At 39.4% G+C, this 20,607-nt stretch overlaps 1 protein-coding gene across 1 annotated transcript; it reads left to right on the forward strand.

Moving 5' to 3' along the window:
• The first annotated feature begins 13,384 nt into the window (after positions 1-13,384).
• LOC149827916 (exopolygalacturonase-like) lies at positions 13,385-16,548 on the forward strand. The gene is made up of 5 exons (XM_090018599.1): positions 13,385-13,504; positions 14,293-14,565; positions 15,089-15,378; positions 15,814-16,042; positions 16,195-16,548. Exons 1-5 carry the CDS (start codon positions 13,385-13,387, stop codon positions 16,546-16,548), a joined length of 1,266 nt encoding a protein of 421 aa, XP_089874725.1.
• Positions 16,549-20,607: the final 4,059 nt, after the last annotated feature.

Raw genomic sequence — 20,607 nt, forward strand, 5'->3', positions numbered from 1 at the left:
ATGCTAATTAGCGATAGAATTAGCGAGAGAATTATTTTGTAGCTAATCTATCGCTAATTAAATTAGCGAGGGAATTTTTCCCTTGCTAATCGTCGCTAATTAGGGACAGATTAGCGAGAAAAAAATTCTCTCGCTAATTCCGTCGCTAATTTTTTATTTAAACTGTCCCATCTAAGGCGCAAAATTTTTCTTCTCTCCCCATTCGAAATTTAAACTGATGACTTCTCAAACGATGATGACTTCGTGGCGAAGGAACGCGAGGAAGAAGAAGAGCCCATCATTGATGCCAACGAGCGTCTCGTGGCTACTCTCCTCAGCAATCGCTCTGTTCTTCACCATGACGATCACATCGGCGCCCCTGGTCGTAGAAAGGTAGTGGGTGATGGCGATGGTTGACCTGCTCACCATCACTCTGTCCAGTGCCTCCTGGACTATGCGCTCCGACTCCGCATCGAGTGTAGAGGTGGCCTTATTGAAAAGGAGGATCTTGGGGTCCTTGATGATGGATCTGGCAATGGCGATCCTCTGCTTTTGCCCGTCGGAGAGTTGGATGCCGCGCTCGCCCATGCGGGTGTTGTAGCCCCGTGGGAGCACCGAGATCAACCGATGAGCGTTCGTTGCCTCCACGGTGGTGATGATCTCGTCTTCAGAGACAGAGCCATGCTTGCCATAGGCGATGTTGGCGCAGATGGTGTGGTTGAGGAGGACGGGCTCCTAGCTTACCAACCATTGTGTTGTGCAAAATCGAAGAACACACTGGTTCAGAGCGTGCCAGAGAGTGTGTCAGAGAGCGCAGTGGAGAGCATTTCGGTTTTGTGCAAAAGACCCTGCAGTGGCGGGCCGGGCCGCTCGGGTGAAATGCATGTGTGGTGCTGTACAAGTCTGGCCTATTGTTGTCGGAATACCGCTCGTCAGGGAGCAATTTTTTTTATTTTTTATTTTTAAAAAAATCAGCGATGGATTAGCGACGAATAATGTCCGTCGCTAATTTAAAATAGCGACAGACTCGCGATGGATATTATCCATCGCTAATTTAAAATAACGATGTACTCGCAACAGATCATGTCCATCGCTAATCTATCACAAATTAGCGACGAAAGTAGCGACAAATAAGTTCTATCACTAATTAGCGACCAGGATTATGCGACGGACGCTATCCATCATTAATCCGTCGCCAATCTGTCGCTAAACTATTTAGCGACGGATTAGAGATGGATTAGCGATGGATAGCGTCCGTCGCTAATCCACATTTTTCTTGTAGTGATCCCAAACCATAACAACTTATTATTTATTAATCATGAAAGAAAGATTATCTAACAATAATTGCAAAAGACATATCAGAGTTATTTTAATGACATAAAAGTAAATAAGAAAAAAGATTGAGCCACATTGTCCCTCTGTGATCTGTTTAGCAAGTGTGTGACACCCATGACTCTTCCAGAAGCTAGTTGCTTCACTGATCAACTGCGGCTGCAAAAAACCATAGAAAGAGGGGGTCAGAATTCGAAGAATTCTGCATACAGATCCCTCTAATGAAATAAAAGAGCATAAAGAACACAGATACAATTTCATGCAATAATTCAGAGGAATGCAATTATGACAATTACATAATTCAATTAAGCATTCATGCAATATGAAATATTTATTAAGCATGAAGGACACAACTCAATAATAGGAATCATGATGTAAGTAAGCAGTATGTTTAACATGCATTAGAACTTAAACATCATGCATCCACCAACATGTAACAATTAAGGAAACAGATAAAAGATGCATATCCTAATGCATAGCAGGAATATGCATGATTTATGTGCAATACATGAATATTTTATTATATTTTATTAAAGCTTTCCTTTCCATATGCATGTCCTATTAAATGCATACAATTTAAGTTCCTCTTTTTAGTTATCGTTTCTCGTGGATACACCAAGCAGGTATAATTTTTTCGATGTCAAGTTAGGTTTTCAGGATAGCTTAACACATAAGTTGTATTTTATTACTGGGTTCCAAACTCAACCCTCGACCGAATCACCTTCAGAATATTAAACCTCCGCATCTAATGTTGGGGACAATCGGGACACTCCACGCTCATAAGTCCCACTTTCTTGGTATACCAAAACAACAACTATGTCAAACACATCACCCTCAGGTAAAGTGACGACCTCTCCCTAAAATCGTGGCCAGAAAAAAGAACCTCAATATCGAAAAGTAAAACAAACAAAGTTTTTGTATCCTCGTGGTCCCCCAAAAGCGAATCTCTAAGATTCTCATTCTTCCGATGGAAGATCCCAAAATGTATATTATAATGTTCTTATTCATTATCTTTTTATTAAAAGCCAATTACTGAGTTTTGCAATTCAACATGCAAAAGCAAAGGCAAGAACTCGCATCTACCTCTGCAAGAACCATCACGAGACTCTCGCCCGTGAAACCACATAGAACAATACAATATAGTGCAATAAAAATAAATGTGATTTTTGTGATGCATTTAAAATATATAAAGAAAGAGCAAACCAATGCTCGAGGCCCACTAGGCCCATGATGATTCATTTCGAACATCGATGCATCGTATGCAAAAATTATAACAATATGCAATTTATGCAATAATACAAATATGATTTCAAATACACATTCATTCATACCAATTTAACAATATGCATGAGCTGCCACAATCATATGCATGTGCTCTCCATCCATGTGAAATTGCTTTTGTAAAATCTGAAAGTGTTGTAGGATCGAGGCAACGAGCACTAGAGGGGGGGGATAGTGCTTTTAAATAACGTCTTTGAGATTTTGAAGGATTTTGAGATTCGCAAAGCAATCACACAAAGAACACAAGAATTTATCCAGGTTCGGTCTTCCAGACTTACATCCAGTCCCCCAAACAAAACCCGTTTGAGATTTCTACTATCAACCTTGTGTAACCACAAGAACATACAAACCAAATTCGGTCTCACTTTCAGTAATAAACCTACTGAAAGCAAACAACTCCTTTAAACCAAAGAGTCATTTCCTTTTACAGAAAAAATATAAGCAACTTATAATCAACCTATGAGCCTTTCTTATGAATGCAAATGGAATGCAATTGGCTTTTGAGGTTGTTGAAATACTCAACTCACAAATTCACTGTCACTTAAAAGAATTTGAGTGAAAAAATGAAGTGAAAATATCAAGTGAGTGAGAAAATAAATACTTGAATGAATAGGATTGAAAAGCAAAGAATTTGATCTTTGTAATTCAATGTAATTCGATATGATTCGATGTTTTTTAGTGGAATGCATTCATATTTATAATTAAAAGATTCCATATGTTAAGGGTATGAAATGGTGTCAAAACAGTCACTTTTGAACGATCAAAATGTTTGAAAAATGAAAAGACATGCCTTTTAAAAGTTTCAGGAAAAATAGCAAAATTAGTCGACTGGAACAGTAGTGAGTCGACTGAAATCAAATATTAGCAGATTAATAGTTATTGTCGGTTGACTAATGTGTTTATCATAGCCGTTTGAAAATCTAAAGTTTTGAAACTTAGTCAACTGATAATATCATCAATAGATTGAAAAATCTTTCAGTCGACTGTTGCAAAATTGTTCTGAAAACACACGTTCTGTCCGATCGACTGATAAAACCTTCAGTCGACTGCTGATAAATTTTTTAAAAACACACATTTTGTCTGGTCGACTGATAAAACCTTCAGTCGACTAATTCAGAAAATTGATGTTTTTGCTTTGAAAAATTGGTGCAAGAAAGTTGGTCGACTGGTGAGTCTGTTGGTCGACTAATAAACATGAAAAATTAAGTAAAGAGATTTCTAAAATGATTTTCATCAAGGGTTCTTTTAGAAAAGTTTTTCTAAAGACTTTTTAGGTGAAATGCAATTGAAATATGCACTCTAAGTAAGGCGTTTATAAGAATCTAAGACATTTAATGAATTTTACATTTGCACACTAGTCTTCATAGATTCTTTATCGAATTCTTTAATTCTTGTCATCTTTCTTCATTGCCTTAGCTGAAATGCAGTTGATTCACTTGTTCATTATCAAAACCTTGTACTTGAAGTATCGTGTACGACTTCATTGTCATAACAAAATCACTTAACACATATGCATTCATTCATAATTCATAAGTACATGAGAACATTTATGCAGGATTGTACATGATAAACACACATCGATTTCATGTATGCACATGCACTTGAAACAAATCCATAAATGCATGATAATTAAACATGTCCCATAAATGTAGGCGTATGAAACTTTTCATTCATAACATGTGTTAACATCCACACACATGAACATAACCCGAATCTAGAAATTGAATTTTAGGGCTGCACACATTCATATCATGTATGCACTTGTACCAAAACAAACTTTGTAATAACACATTAACAGACATGCATTCATATCCAACATGCTAAATTCAAACTAAAGCATAAGAAGAAGTCCATTCATCAGATTACGTCCACCATACTTAGCAAAAATCTGGAAAATAATCACATGATTAGGCTTATTCTTTTTAAATGTACACGAGCACTTGGAATCACTTGAGATAATATATTTCTAATGCATATCATATCAATTCCAAGCATATGAAACCAAACCCCATTCTTTTGTACACAACAAGTCAGCTTTAATTTGATTAACAAGTCTGAAAAAAAAAGTAAAAAGCATAACTAAATACCCAATTTTTTTTTAAGAGGGTTTACACCCGACTGCCAGTCGACTGAGGCTTGGCTCCAGCCCAGACACAAAACATTTAAAACAAAATTCTTTTCAGAAACAACTAGACATGTATCATGCAAGGTTCCATAACATACCATAATTATTCTCAAGGTTGTACATACAAGTTTTTACAGATTTAAGGCTTAAATATGCAGAGATTAAACATGGTTACATTCACATATGACAATATCCAAAATAAATTATATGCATGTTCATAAGTCTAACAGAATCACTAAGCCACTTGTGTATGCTTATTCCACAATGCATATGTGTTCAATGTTTTCAGCAAGCACATCATTACACACATATATCTACTCTTTTACCATGGTTTTTTATTATGATATAGCACGAGAATTGAATCGATATTCAATTTCTCACTTATGTTAAAAGAAGAGACCTGTACCTCAAAATCGATGCGGGGCGAGCGTGCTCTGTTGCGCAAATCTATAAACAAATAAAGGTGATAATTAACATACATTGTTTTGACTGAGTCAGGGTTGACCCATGTAGTGGAAGTAGGGGCGGCATATGTGGGCTCGACAACCTGGCGAGCCCAGACCTGACCGGCTAACCCAAAGGCTGAGGTTAAGCAAATCTCTACCAGCTATACAACTATACCACTAGGATTCGAGCTTGCCAAGTCCCAACACAAGGTGATGTTCACTAACTGCTTCGGGCAGACAAGCGGAGCCCCCGTTGGTCCTACCAAAATAGGAGAATCAGGCAAGGGCATTGCCCTTGCCTGCCGGCCAGAAAAGAGAGGCGACAGGGGAGTGCCCCTGCCTGCTGAAATTACAGAAGGGACAGAGGGGCGAGCCCCTGCCTGCCGAGAACTGAGAGGCAGCAGGGGGAGTCACCCCTACCTACCGGAATTAGAGGTGGCAGGGGGTGAGCCCCTGCTTATCAAAAATCAAGAGGTGGCAGGGGGAGATCCCCTGCCTACCGAGAACAGAGAGGCGGCAGGGGTGTCACCCCTGCCTGCCAGAAACCAAAATGTGGTAGCCAGCCAAAAATAGGAGGGCGGCAAGGGCGAGCTCCTGCCTGCATGAAAAGTGAGAGGCGGCAAGGGCGAGCCCCTGCCCGCCTGAAAATTTGAGGGCCTTAATTAGAACTCGTGACAGGCCTAAGTCTGATATAAAATTTTGCAAACTATACCCGGGTCCATGTATTAATCAGACCTTTGGGTCTGGACTCGGGTATTAATCAGGTCTTCTTATTTGTCACCATACCCAGACCCTCTAGGGTTTAGTCCACGTCGGGTCTGGGTAAACCGGACCCATTGACACCCCTAGCTATCAGTGGGGAGCTACTTTGTTGTTATGTCAAAATAATGGATAGCCACGTTGTTGGTTGGTCATGTGGTAAGTGGGTTACACTAACGTTGCGGTTATGCTTAGGGTGCTTAGTTGGTGATGTAAATTGGAAGCCTGATTTATGGGGAAAAATCTTACCAACTATGAATTATTTTAGCAAAGCATGAAATGTAATGGAAAATGCAAGAAAATAACTAGAAATTTGAAGAGAATTAACTGAAACTGAAAATAAACAAAATAAACTAAAAATTAACAAATCTTGAATCCAACTCAACTCTCTCTAATCCTAGATTTTCTTTACTTATTGGAAAAGAATCCTAATCATAGTGAACATAAATTACCATTTTTGATAAACATTAATTAAGAAACTTGTTAATTCTAATGAAATACCAAGCTGGAATATGAATCAAGCATTTAGATTCGATATCCTTTATAAGCGATCTAAATAAAAGAAGAAAATCCAAAACTATAAAACATATCCAAATGAACCCTATAGACTATGTGTAGCTTTGCTCTTGCATTATTGTCTCTGAGTTTGAGAAGACTTGACCACAAGTTTGAGTTCGGCTTGCGCTTCTTCCAATCCCACCCGACTTCTAAGAATTATAAAAGTGATGCAATTTTCAACACGTGTTGATCTATTAAGTATTGATCTAGAGAAGTTAACGGTGACCATACCCATTTTTCAAAGATCCAAAGAAAGATAACATGTGAACTTTGTTTCACCTTGGTGGCTGGTGCAAACCAACTCGAAATGGATATACTTGCAGGAGCCAAGATAGAAAGATCCATATGCAAGTAATTTAGGATCCAATTATACCGGATCGGGTCCAAGTATGTGCCACTAGAGTCCAATGGGTAAGTTAAGGGTTGTTTAAGTAATGGATATGTGTGAATGGGTATTGGTGGATTTTGAATAGCATTTGAATTGGTATAGGCCAGGAATTATAATGGGTCAATACGAGTTTCTAATAAAAGCTTAGGCGATATATATTTGGACAAAAAATAGGTTGTTTGCTCCAACCTGGTGGATCTGCATAGCGAATAGGACCTATTGAGGCAAGAATTGGTGGGCTTTGGATCAAAACCAATCTTAGACCCAAAGAAACCAGGGGTTGGGCCTCTAAATTGACATGGGTGTAGTTTTCCCAAGAGCACAGGTTCATGGAATCGGTTCACCAACCCACTCACAGGCTACCTCCTTACGTGAAGTGGAAGGTTGGAGACCTTCTAGCATAAGAAACATGAGAAGGCCTCCTGGTGGTGCATCAGGCTTCCCTTGGCGTCGTCCGACGGACGGTCATTGGACATGTCGACACTGACAGCAGGGTTATGGCATACATAAAAAAATTGAAAGAGGATGGGCGAGTAACAACAATGGCCTTCCGTCCACCGATGTTGGCAACACCGACAATGGTTGTGTCAGGTAGGCTAGCAGCGGTGGTGGGAACGACGGTGATGGGGCTGGGAAGGCTGGTGAAAGTGGTGGTGGATGGGGGTGTTGGTATTGTTGGGTGTTTGAAGGCACCGTCAGTGGTGGATGGAGGTGATGGTGTTGGTGGGTGTTTGAAGGTGTTGGCGGTGGTGGTGGGATAGGCAATTGGTGGCTGACTTCCATGAATGAATCATCATCAACACTTTGAATATCAACCGACCTCAAAACATTAGGACCATGGTCGCTCATAAATTTCATTGGATGTGCTGGTTCCTAATCTGATTCGCCAGTTTGTTGGTCAGCGGCTAACCTGTATTCTGGCTTGAGTATCACCATCATCGACGCTATGTGCTACTTTATTGCCTTCAATTTTTGCTCCAGCTCATCTAATATTTAATTCATCTTTGCATCAGATTCTACACTGACGATGAGCGCTTCTATGACTTATCCCCACTTGTTCCTTGAATTGTGAGACATCATGAAAACACAATCAACCTGAGGCTAGGCTCTGATACCAAATCAATGTAAATTGAAAGCCTGGTTTACGAGAAAAATCTAATCAACTATGATAAGAAAAACATGAAATAAATCAGAAAATAACAAAAAATAAATGGAAAATTATAGAAAAAATGCAAGAAATTAACTAAATATAAGAATGACTGAAATAAAATGAAAATATCCATTTATGAAATCCAACTTAACTATCTCCCTTTACTTATAAGAAAAAATCCTAATCTTATTAGTACTAAACTACTATTTTTGATAAACATCAATTAAAAAACTTATTAATCCTAGCGAAATACCAATATGGGATATAGATAAAGTATATATTCATTATAAGAGATCTAAATAAAAGAAGAAAATCCAAAACTATAAAATGGATCCAATTAGACTCCTGTTGACTCAAAAATGTGTCGCTTCACTCTTGCATCGGTTGGTTAGTCATAATGTTTAGTTACACATGGTGGGTAGTTGCTTAGGTGATCTGATAAAGTGGGTTGGCTATGTTAGTGTTTGTGGGCAGTACTTATGAGGTGAAGTCGCATAGCCACGTAGTAGTTCCTTGGTTATAAATATGTATGGTTTTGTTTTATCATTGAATGAGAAGTCTATCCTTTAGTTGTAGCTTTCATCCATGAATTCTCTCTCCATTTTATGTTTCTTGTCTTTCAGTAAAGAGGCACCATCTTCCTATTGTTTTTTTTTTCAGGTTGGCAAGCTGGGGTTAGGTAGACCCCCACTAGTGCAAGGAACAAAGGAACTTATAATTAAGGGATGGTTGGAAACCACTCCGGTGGTGTATCCTTTCAAATTCTATTATCACAAAAAGATCCCATACATCCCACATTATGACTCGCATAGTTACTTGATTTCATAATCAATCAACATTTGAATCTCTAGAATGTGTGCATTATGGTAATGATGGTATCCAATGTGGAACACGTGTTAAGGAAGCTGAGCTGATAGTCTCAACTTCATCTAGAAGGATCCAAGTTGAAATGTCATCCTTAGACCAAATTAGAAAGGTCCAGAACTCTTCTCAATTGTCAAGTGGGTAAGTCTTCAAGATAAGGAATATGAAGAGAACTCCCAGCTCATCCCAATGGAAGGAAGTGCTTGTAAAGGAACCCAATAGAGGCAACCTGTGAGACATGACTTGAGGAGCAAGATCTCTCTATTAGCAAGTTTATATTTTCTTGTTGTAACTTCCTAAATAAGTAGAGAGATACCTATTGATGGAGGCTTATTATTAATAAAAGCTCTCTCATATGGGAAGTGTGAGAGAAAATGGAGAGAGGAGAGTTGATTATCGTGGATGTGCTGACAAGGCTGAACCACGTAAAATCGTTGTCTTCCTGAACCACGACGTGTAATAATGCTCAAGAAAGTGGAGAGATTTCCAGTGAGCATGACAAGCCTTTCTCTTCCAAAGGATATAACAATCATAAAGAGTCACATGTAAAGATTTCCAGTGTAGTAATGCTTCCTTCAGGACAAAACCCAAAAGAAACATGAAAAAGTATTAAATCAAAAGAGAGTTTTAAAATTTTAGTCTAAAAGCAAAAATGTTCTCCTTGTTACTTCAAAGTTAGAGAGATGCACCAAAACAACCAGCATGCAAAACCAGAATAGAAGAAGAGATTGAGATGATGATGGTGGTGATGGTCATTCTCAAATAAGAAAGATGATGATGATGGTAGTGAAAGTAAAGAACCATCATATAACCTTTCTCTCTGTTTTTTCATGAAGTCTGGTCCATATTTGAGGAACTCAGTGGTCTCTCCAAAGATGGGCCAACCCATAGTACCAGGGGGCAACCCCTTCTTCCTATATGGGTCCCATCAAACTTCAATGGGTCAAGCTAAATCAACTCTCCCTTTTCCATAACAAACCAAATCACAACCCCCACTACACCATAAATTTCATGAACAAAACCAACAAAAACAGTCACAAAATAGCAATTCAAGACAACTAATCACCACACCATCCAAGCCACAAATCTGTATTAACTCAAAATATTTATTTCCATACATGATAATCCCCAACTACAAAATTTTAACTCCTGCACCACCACGCAAATGCAGCTATACAAGTGCAATGATATACAAAATCAGATGCACACACATCAAAACAATCACTATTACCAAAATATGCTTTTCAAAATACCAATGAGATGCAGCCAATAGCACAAACAATGTATGAGCAGCAATACTAACCCAAACTCATCACAATCACAACGTGGTGCAATATAAGCACCCAAATCAATTCAACATCAAAAGCATGCATAATAACCCCAAAAGCTTGCAAGATAACCCACAAATAGAGATTAGACTGTAGGATTTTTACATCAGGGAAAGGATAACACAATGTGTAGTCATATTAGGGCAACTACAATGAAAGATACCCAACAAAATTCCAAAAAACAAGTTACCGCCCCTATACGACCCTCCGAAGTTCCTCAAAACTCTGCCCAAAATGAGATAATCCTTGCTGCGAGATGCCTGTGAGTTTCCACCTCTACACCAGAGAGAGAGAAAGAGAGAAGAGAACCTTGCCGTTTTTTTATCCAAGGTCCTGGGACCTGATTCTCTCTAAATTGGGATTCAGGGATCACATAAGTGCCTGCTTATATGACAGAACCCAACCACATGACAGCATTATGAGTGGGGTCCATGGAATTCTGTCATATGATTGGGCTGTGTCACATAAGCAGGCACTTATGCGATCTTTGTATCCCAACTCCTTGTTCCCAAGACTATAAAAAAAATATTTATTCCCAGGTGAGATGTGCAGTGCAAATGACCTTTTATTATTCTATATTACGCGATCTGCTCTTCACGCACGCATTGGCCACAAGAAGCTTTGACATATTGAGGCAATAATAGATGGGTGGCAGTGGCAGTGGCCGTGTTCCACATGTTTAAGTTATTGCTTAATTATGCCTACACCACATGACCAAGCTTCTAAAATTTATTTCGAGAGAGAAGGAAAAGCTATCATTAAGGCCCTCTATCAGCTTTTTTGACGTCAACATGCCTTAATTATAGCTGCACTCATATCTTGGAAAGGGATGCATGTAATTAAGTATCAAATCTAAAACAAGATCTAGATGCAACCATTTACCTAATTTTTTTTGCTTTAGGGGAATTTTCAAAGCAGCAACTTAGTTTTTGGTATAATTTGAAATTCCGCTTAATAGTTAGAAATTTTTAGAAAAAGACATCAAACTTTTGCTTATGAAAGATAGCTTCAGACTGCAGTACTAGTAACCTATCTTGGGCGTTGTAATGCAAAACATATCAAATTTTTGCCGTGGAACAATTGCACTATACTCTTGGTTTTACATGCCAACCGGGGTTTGGAAATCCCATGAATTAAGTGGTTTTGACTTGATATCTTCCTCCCTTAAATTTTTATTTTCGTTTAGATTTACCCTTAAAATGCATTGATCATTTGATCAGATTGTGCTCCCATTAGGGGTGGCAAAATTTGACACGACCCGCCAACCCGCTTCTTAGCCGGGTTCGGGTTTGGCTTAAACAGGTTCGTGTCGTAAAAAGGTCGACCTGCCTAACCCGTTTATTAAATGGGTTGGGTTCATGTTAGGTGTTTGCCAACCCGTCTGATCCGTTTAATAAATGGGTTAAGTGGGAGGGTCAACCTGTTTACCCAAACCCGACCCTCTAACCCATTTATTAATGCTGGACATCTGCTCGAGAAAACCCTAAGTTCGAGGGATGCTCTGTAGTGGGAGATCGAGAAACAAAAGATCCACGTAGAGTTGATCGCGGTGGACATCGAGAGAAGGCGCCAGATCGAGGAGGAGGTCTGCAGGGAGATCGCGCTCGAGCAGGAGCCTGTGCTTCGGTAGGAGAGCCGGATGCTCGATGTGATGGCTTCTTCAGTCCCAAAAATTAGGGCGGAGAAGTGCTTCTCGCTCGCTCCGCAACCATTGTTGGAGTTGAGGTAAGTGATCGACCGGTTTTGGCTCGAGGTAGGAGCTTTCCGACCAGAGTCGGGGGATTTCGATCGGTGGTTTTTGGAGCCAAGGGCTGTGGAGAGAATGCTGGCGGCCCCACCTCCTATGAGTCTTGTTCAAGAAAGACTTTGTTTCTTTCCTTTTTTCCATTAAGAATTACCTGCATTGCTTTCATAGGTTGCTTCTAGAGACATAGCTCGTTCAAACTTAGGGTTTTCTCGAGCAGATGTAGCAACCCGCCCGCCAACCCGTTTACCCATTTACCTGAACCCGACCCGCCAACCCGTTTACCCGACCCGACCCGTTTATTAAAGGGGTTAACCATGTCATGTCGGGTTACCCGTTTAATAAATGGGCCGGGTTCATGTTTGCCACAGTCGACCCATTTAATAAATGGGCCGGGTTCGTGTTGAGGTATGCTGACCCACCAACCTGCCGACACGACCCGCCAACCCGACCCGATTGCCACCCCTAGGTTCCATGCACGACAAATTATTTCAACTTATAAAAAAAGAGAGGTGGACAAATGAGGTAGCTGGATGCTTAGTAGGAACCATCGTAACCAAGGGGAGTGTGAATCCCATGGGTGTTATGTTCAGCTTGTCTATATATATGAGAAGAGAGAGAATAGTAATTTTTTGAAGGTCATGTTGAGATTTTGCTACAAATTGAATGTCAAAACCATTCATGTCATTTTTTCTTCAATACCCACAATAAAGTTTAGGCACATTTTGGAAAATTTTCAATAAGCAATGTGATATTTTTGAATTATGCCAAAAACCTAGGCGCTAACTTGAAAATTGCTTTAGTAAAAATGGGTCCATGAGGACCCATGCAAACCAAATCGGGAGTTAATGCAATCAAGGTTCTAGGTTTGGGTCCATAATCAATCATGTCACTCGTTTGAACTACTCCACTCCACTTGTTCTCTTAACCCTTTCCGGACATCTAGTCCAATCAGCCAGCCGAGAGGTATCATCAGAAACGGAGGATCCTTGGGAAAGGCCCTACGGCTTTTGTGCTATAAAAACACAAGACCATGGGCAGGCTTTTGGTTGACATCAAAAGACTTGGCCCAGGCCGGTCAAGTAGGGAGACGGACACGAGGTGAGGTTCTCAAGACTTGATTGTCATGGTGTTTGTTGGGGGTTGAGGTGAGGTTTTGAAGGGGCGAGCGACATGTCATGTCATGTTTAGCGGTTAAAGTGCAATGGATGGATTCAAGTGGTGATAGGTCCCTGCAGTTACGGTTGGTTTCTAGTTTCTGCACCTCCCAAAACCCAGAGACCACGCCATGGATAAATACTCCTCCGTCCCCTTCCCTACTCCCACACGTTGTCCAACGAAACAGTAAGAAGCAACCATTTCTTCTTCTGAACTTCTTTCTTCCTGATTTGTTGCTTTTCCTTTTAAAATCTGCCTTCTCCCCATCAAAAATGGGCTTCGAGTACATTCTTCTATTTTGCTTCTTCGTTCTCGGTGCCTTCGCTGGCTCTTCAGTGTTTAGTGTTGATAGCTTCGGCGCTAAAGGGGATGGCCGCACTGATGATACCAATGTGAGTCTTGTTCCTAATTTGCTTTCTTCTCTGTTTCTTTTTCTTTCTTTTAATTTGTTGCTTTCTTTTATCCTTTTTTCTTTTGGGTACTCTCGACTTTTACAGTTGTGAGCTTTTAAATATGCTGCCTGTTTGTTCTTGTCATTACCGTTGTAAGTTTTCCTTTTCTATAAACTTTTATACTTAATGGTTCCTACCAACTTAGTTTATTAATATAGCTTTTTTAAGGATTTGTCTTGTGGCCATGCATTGAGCCATGAAACAAATCCTTTTTCTTCTCAAAAAAAAAAAGGATTTGTCTTATGGTTCAATGCATATGATTAAGATTTTTTTGGGATTAGCAAGCTGGGGTTAGGCAGACCCCTTATCAGTGCACCAATAACACATTACAAGGATAGCAAAACAAAAGGAAACCAATTGGGAGGTTTATCCTTCCAACTGTGATGTTCACCCATGATTAAGTTGGTTACTACATTTCAAGCTCTTTTTCAACATTTTCTCAATGAGATATGGTTCTTGATATCACTTGGTCGATATTTTGTACTCGTTCAATTTCAAGCTAATACCGTCAGGGAAGAAGGTTATCCTTTTTCTCTTAGATCTGCCTACAACTACCAAATTCCAATTACCGGTTTCTTACCTCAATACCATGAACCAAATTGATGGCTTCCACAGTTGCCTATCTTCATGTACCTTTTTCCGGTTCCAGAGTTTAAGATTTTGAATTGAATTATTATTAAGCAATAATGCTTTATTGGATTTTTAAGTTTTCTTTATTTTTCTGGCAGGCATTTATAGCGGCATGGAAAGGGGCGTGTGAATCCACAGGCTATCCAACAATGTTGATCCCAAAGAGGGATTACTTAATAGGGCCAGTGAGATTCGCTGGACCGTGCAAAGCCATTTACATAACAATGCAGGTGAACGGCAACGTGAAAGCATCAACCAATATCCACACATTTACGAGCGATGAGTGGATACTCTTTGGGTGGTTAAACAACCTGAGACTGACAGGAAGCGGCACCTTTGATGGCCAGGGAGAATCAGCTTGGCCCCTCAACGTTTGCCCTTTTAAATCAAAATGCAAGATCCTGCCATCTGTAAGCACTCTCTCTGTCTCTCTCTCTCTCTCTTCACGACCTCTTCTCTTTCCTGGTTGAGCTTGGCTTTGTTGTATGTTGCTATATGTGTTTGTAGTTTCTTTTTCTTTAGCTTTTTATTTTTCTATATTTTTATTTCTGTTTTCTATCTTGTTCGGTACATGGGTTCAACATTTTGTTGATCTTCATGAGCGGTAATGTTGATCTTCTTTCGGCTCTCTTTCTTCATGACAAGGAACCCTTGCTGAAGCGAGAAAAACCCTGAGTGGGGCCCTACAACCACTGTTTCTTACGTGGCTCACCTGTGAAAGTTACGGACACCCCATGAGCTAATAGGGTTTGATTTGGTGCCTTCATCTCATCACCTTGACAACCACCCCTGGCCATGCGTTCTCTCTCTCTCTCTCTTTATTGCAAGAGTGGCTTAAAGCATTCCAAGTTCTATCTTACTAAGTTGAGTGGCTCTTGGTTATGGTGTTTGCAGTCTCTCAAGTTTGTTTATACGAACAACACTGTGGTCAAGGGAATAACCTCACGCGACAGCAAGTACTTCCACTATGCGCTCTTGGGCAACAACAACTTCTACGCGTACAATCTCAAGATTGAAGCACCAGACGCGAGCCCAAATACTGACGGGGTGCACTTAGAAGGCTGCAAAGGGGTCAGGATTGTTGACAGCATTATTCGAACAGGCGACGACTGCGTCTCCGTAGGTCCTGGCAACTCGGACGTGTTGGTCAAGAACATCAATTGCGGACCAGGACATGGAATCAGGTAAACCAGAAAATCAACAAAACAAGATTCATACACCTGCCAGGGCAGCTCGAGTGGCAGCGGGCTTGGGGAGAAGGTGCTGACCCCTTCATCCTAGGTTTGACTACTACTGGGTATGCAGGTGCCTTTAAATGATGAGCTTTGTATAAGAGTTTGGGTTACCGGTGACACCATCTTGGGGTTTGTTTCAGGGATGCAAACAGTTCTGATTTTTTATCATAAAATACATTGGTGAGTCTGATCAGATGGGATCCAGAACAGCCAAAATTTGCAAAATCCCTATCTTAGTGAGCAGGCCCATTAAGTGAACTGGTACCCCGGCAAGGGTTCCTTGTCATAAAAAAAAAGGGATCGATACGAGAGAGAGAGAGAGAGAGAGAGAGAGAGAGTTTGGACTTTGGATACTGAGTGTTGTATTGGATGGTGATGAAACAGCGTGGGCAGTCTGGGAAAGTATCCCGAGGAAGGAAACGTGGATGGACTGGTAGTGCGGGATTGCACGCTCACTCGCACCATGAATGGTCTGAGGATCAAGACATGGGAAGGTTCTCCAACGAGCACAATGGCCAGGAACATGACCTTCGAGAACATCATCATGAATGCCGTCTCCAACCCCATCATCATCGACCAGACCTACTGCCCTTACACAAGTTGCCCCAAATCGGTAAAAAACAAACATCTCAGTCTCAATACATTTTAGCTATATGTAAGATCTGCATATGCTAAACCCCAAAGGGGTTAGCCTAGTTGGAGCAGGTCTCTGACTGTTGGACAGAAATTCGGAGTTCGAAGCAAGCATAAGCCCTGGGGGTGAAGGTACTCACCCCAGGCATTTACTGCGCCAGGCCGGTGACCATGTCTCCGGAAACTATAGCTGGTTTCCACAGGTTAAATATTGAAAAAAAGTCTCCATATGCTAGTGCCGCTAACTTTGTGCATACATGGCAGTCTCCTTCACAAGTCAAGATTAGTAGAGTTACTTTCAACAACATTCGAGGGACGTCAGCCACGGAGATGGCAGTGATGCTGGAGTGCAGCAGGGGGTTCCCATGCCAAGACGTGACCATGAAAGACGTGAACTTGAACTACTACGGAGGGCAACCAAAAGCTACTTGCTCCAACGTTAAAGCCACGTACAGCGGCGTCCAAATCCCACCTCCCTGTAAGTAGAAAACAAGTAATTATGTACGTAGGTGAGCTCACTCGCACCAAGGAAAGTGCTGGAGTGTAGGAATTCTAATAGCTTGTCAGGCATGCGCTGCCTGATATTCTTCGATTTTTTTTTTCCTTTGATTGATTGAGGCGATGTACCTCGCATGGAAAAGAAAACGATGTATTGGGTTCTCATGTAACAACTTTTGAGGAACAGATCAATTTTTTCATGTAATGATTTTAGGCAATTCTCAATGCCATTTTGTGTTAAATGGGACAGAAAACTCTCTCTCTCTCTCTCTCATCGACTTTCATTCATAAATTCGCTTGTACAGTTGAAAACCTGCATTGTATCCTTACGTGGATCAAAATCTTGGCTCCTATTCCTAATATGAATCTTTATGCAAAACAAGATCTGTTTCCCGGGTAAGTGGATGCTATAAGAGCATGAGAGATCGATATGAGAATTAAGCTTTAAGTTTGCTGGTTGAAGTAGGATAGGATTCTCGGACATTTTGATACCAAAATTACATGATGCATGCTTGGATGTGCAAAAGTGACTATAGAAGCCTGTAAGCAAGTAAGATTTCGTGAAGACTTTTGGAACGATGAGAGGTAGACTGGGAGGTTTATTTACAATATTTAAGGCTGCTGGGATAAGGGAACTCAAACGAGAGGCTTCCTCCCAAAGATTTAAGGTGTTGGATTGTTGTTGTTGGAGAGAGATTTTCTTGCTGTGGTGGTTTCTAGGTTGGTGTAGTAGAGTTCCATCTCCTGAATTCTTCTTTCGAAACGGTGGTCACTGTGTCTGGCCACAGGGAGAACCGGCTCCAATGTAAACCAGTTTTTCAAAGAGAATCGTCAAGGGGTTCTCTCACCATAAAAGGGGGATGGTGGTGGCTAGGGTTTGGAATCCCACCAACCACCACCATGTTCATCGCACTGCAAGATAGGGGTCCCTCCATCAAGCGGGGGTCACGACGTCTATACCAGAATTGAAATCCCACGAGCCTCACCCATCCTTGCTGGGGCATCGAAGGCAGAATCACCAACCATCTTCCGGGTGTCCCGTCGGCCTAAGCTTGCTGACGATAACCAGCTAGCCAGCTCCCCACCGGTCTGCACCCATCTGTGAGTGGTCGGATCAGTGGGATGCGACAGGCAAAACGGGGAAATGGAAATTGTTGTAGGAGGGCTTGTTGCCGGCAGTGCTAGTTCCCACCATCCTGCCCTGTCCGACACATGGTCACTGAACTGGGTTGGACTGATGGTCAAGCTCTTGGTGGCTCCGTGAATGATTGATGGGGGTGAGGTATGCCTTAGATGCAACTTGTGGCAAGAGCCTCCATGCACTATTTCTAGTGACTCTAGGTTAGAGAAATTGTAATGCCATAGATTTTCACAACCACACTTTGTCCAAATTTCATAGATATCTTTTTGCAGCAAAATTTAAAAAAGACTTTAGCAACATAAACAAATGACAATTAGTCATCGATTTTAGAAGATGTCGGGAGAGTCATAAATATGTTGTCAATCATTCATTGTCCACCAAAATATTTTATTTAAGTAAACCAAAATGAGTTATTTATTACAAACAGTACTGCTTGGTAAATTGAGTTTGTAAACAAAATATCTAACAAAGTTTAGAGAAACCCTAGATCTTGATGTTGCCCTTCTTTGCATCTCACATCGTAGGTTCAATACCTGTATCCCCTATAAAATAAGGATAGAACCATTCTCGGTTTGGTAGAAAAATATTTCAATTTTAATAAGTATAATATGTTAAAGATATTGGTTGAACTTTTGAAGTGATATTTTTAAAACATTATTTTTAATAAAATCATTTGGAAAATCGTCAACCAAAGACAATAAAAACTGACCTTTCACAAATGTAGCAAGTACGGGTCGAATCCTCAGAGAACGGGATATATTCATAATTATCTCTAAAAATTATAATTTATTAATATCAATAAAGTTTACAACTAAGTTATAAGTACAATTCTAATTGAATTACAAACTAAAAATAAAAATGAACTGAAATAGATTGCTAAGTCTTCTTCGGATTGCTAGGGGTAATTTTGTCTTTTCACCACACATGCATTCTTACTCATATTTTAACACTTGTTGATCTATTTCTAACTTATCAACCTCAAACAACAAAAATAAAAAGTCAGTATGTAATTAATAATTAATTTTAAATTACAACTAAAAATACTTAAGAAATTAATGAATAACTAATACTTCAATTAAGCTACAATTAAAATACAATGCAAATCAAACTAAACTAGCTACTAATATCAATTCTAATTAGTCTAACTAATGTTAATACATTAACTAAAATGAAAAAAAAACAATAAGAACTGTAAAAAATCAACTACTTAATCAAATGACTGTTTTACCCTTAAATAATACAAAATTGGATTCTGACATGTTTTTTAAAACAGTAACTTTGAAAAAGCAAATGAAGTTTAATTTTAAATATTTTTATTTTGTTCTCTTTCTTATAGATTCAAGAATCTGTCAGACTTTACGGAATTGAAAAACTCATCCGGGAGCTCCGGATATAAGTGTTTCAAGTTTGTAGAAAATCTGGAAATCGTTTGTCCCGAAATTTAAAAATGCGAAAAACCTAATTTTGAAAAACACTTAAAATTCAAACCAAATCAACTCTAAATGAGATGATTTTTTTTTTTGTAAATAGCTAACTCACTAATGAATAGAATAGAATAGTAATTTCAGAAAAACTCAGAAAAATTTTACATAAAATAATTAGTGTAAGTCAGTGAAAATTTTGGTTTTTATTTCAATGTACTATTCATTTGTTAAAATCCAATTTGTGCACTTTTTCTTAGAATACATGCAATAACAGTCATTCACAGTCCTAATACTAACTAACTAACAGAAAATAAAATTAATTACACTAAGAAAATAAAATCTAAATTAACTACCTACATTACTTGTGAGAAATATAAATTAATGCTAGAATAAAATGCTAGAATGCATGCAAAGGTTAAGCTAAGTTAAACTAACCTACAAGTAAGAGTTAAAACATTTAACTAATGAAATCAACTATTCCAATGTAACTGAATTACTGTGAACCAACTAATTAATTAACTAAAAACACGAAAATTAAATCTAAAGATACTTTTAAATTAGAGTTAAATATTAATTTAAATCTAATAGGGTTAGTACCTAACTAGGGTTAGTCAAGGGGATGACTAGGGTTTTGGAAGTTGGCTTTGGTTCACACCCCTAGATGGACCCACTAAGGTTAGTACGGCTTGGACAAACTTCAAATGGACACCTACACGGTTTGACTATCTAAGGTGCAGTCAATACTTACCAAGAAAAAACAAAAATGAAAGAATCCAAGGGTAATTAGCCTACCTAAGTTAAGAACATACATGGAATTAAATCTATCACTAATGAAGACACCTAATACTTACCTAATTTGTTAGCCATGATTTTGAACCTAGCTAAAAGGTCAATCCATTCCTAAAATACTTAATGAAATAAGGAAACACTATGTTAAGCTATGTAATCACTTGAAGGAAATTCAATTGCACTAAGACTCAAATTTGGGAATCAAGTGGGCCTCATTTCATTCATTATCTAAGGAGAACACTTGCCTAAAGGTGGGACTTGCCTTTCAAAGCCAAGGTCGCCAGCCCCTATGGAGGCCCCACACGTTTTTTGGCTATAACTGCAATAAAGAGAAGGTCTTTCCCTTCTTAAAGGGTTTGAATATTTTAGGAAAGATTCAAATCCTTTTGAATCTCTTGCCTAAATTGCTTAAGGAAAGGAGATTCAAAGGCAGGACCAGACAAGAGAGGTCAAGACCTTCCAAAAATGAATTCCACGATTTTTAGAAAATGCACAACCTTGCCAAAGAATCGCCACTCTAGAAATTTCCTCATTTGTCTTTTCTCCCAAAACTCAAAAATCCCTAATTATACTAACTTAGGCTAATTATCTATATGATAATTTAATCACTAACTAATTAAATTTCTAGACTCAAGGGGACTGAAATGAAAATCGTGAAATGCTAGTAGTTGCCCTAAGTACAAGAAACCTAAT

The sequence above is a fragment of the Nuphar pumila genome, chromosome 10 (assembly GCF_984573655.1).
Source record: "Nuphar pumila chromosome 10, dmNupPumi1.hap1.1, whole genome shotgun sequence".
Classification (NCBI taxonomy): Eukaryota; Viridiplantae; Streptophyta; class Magnoliopsida; order Nymphaeales; family Nymphaeaceae; genus Nuphar; species Nuphar pumila.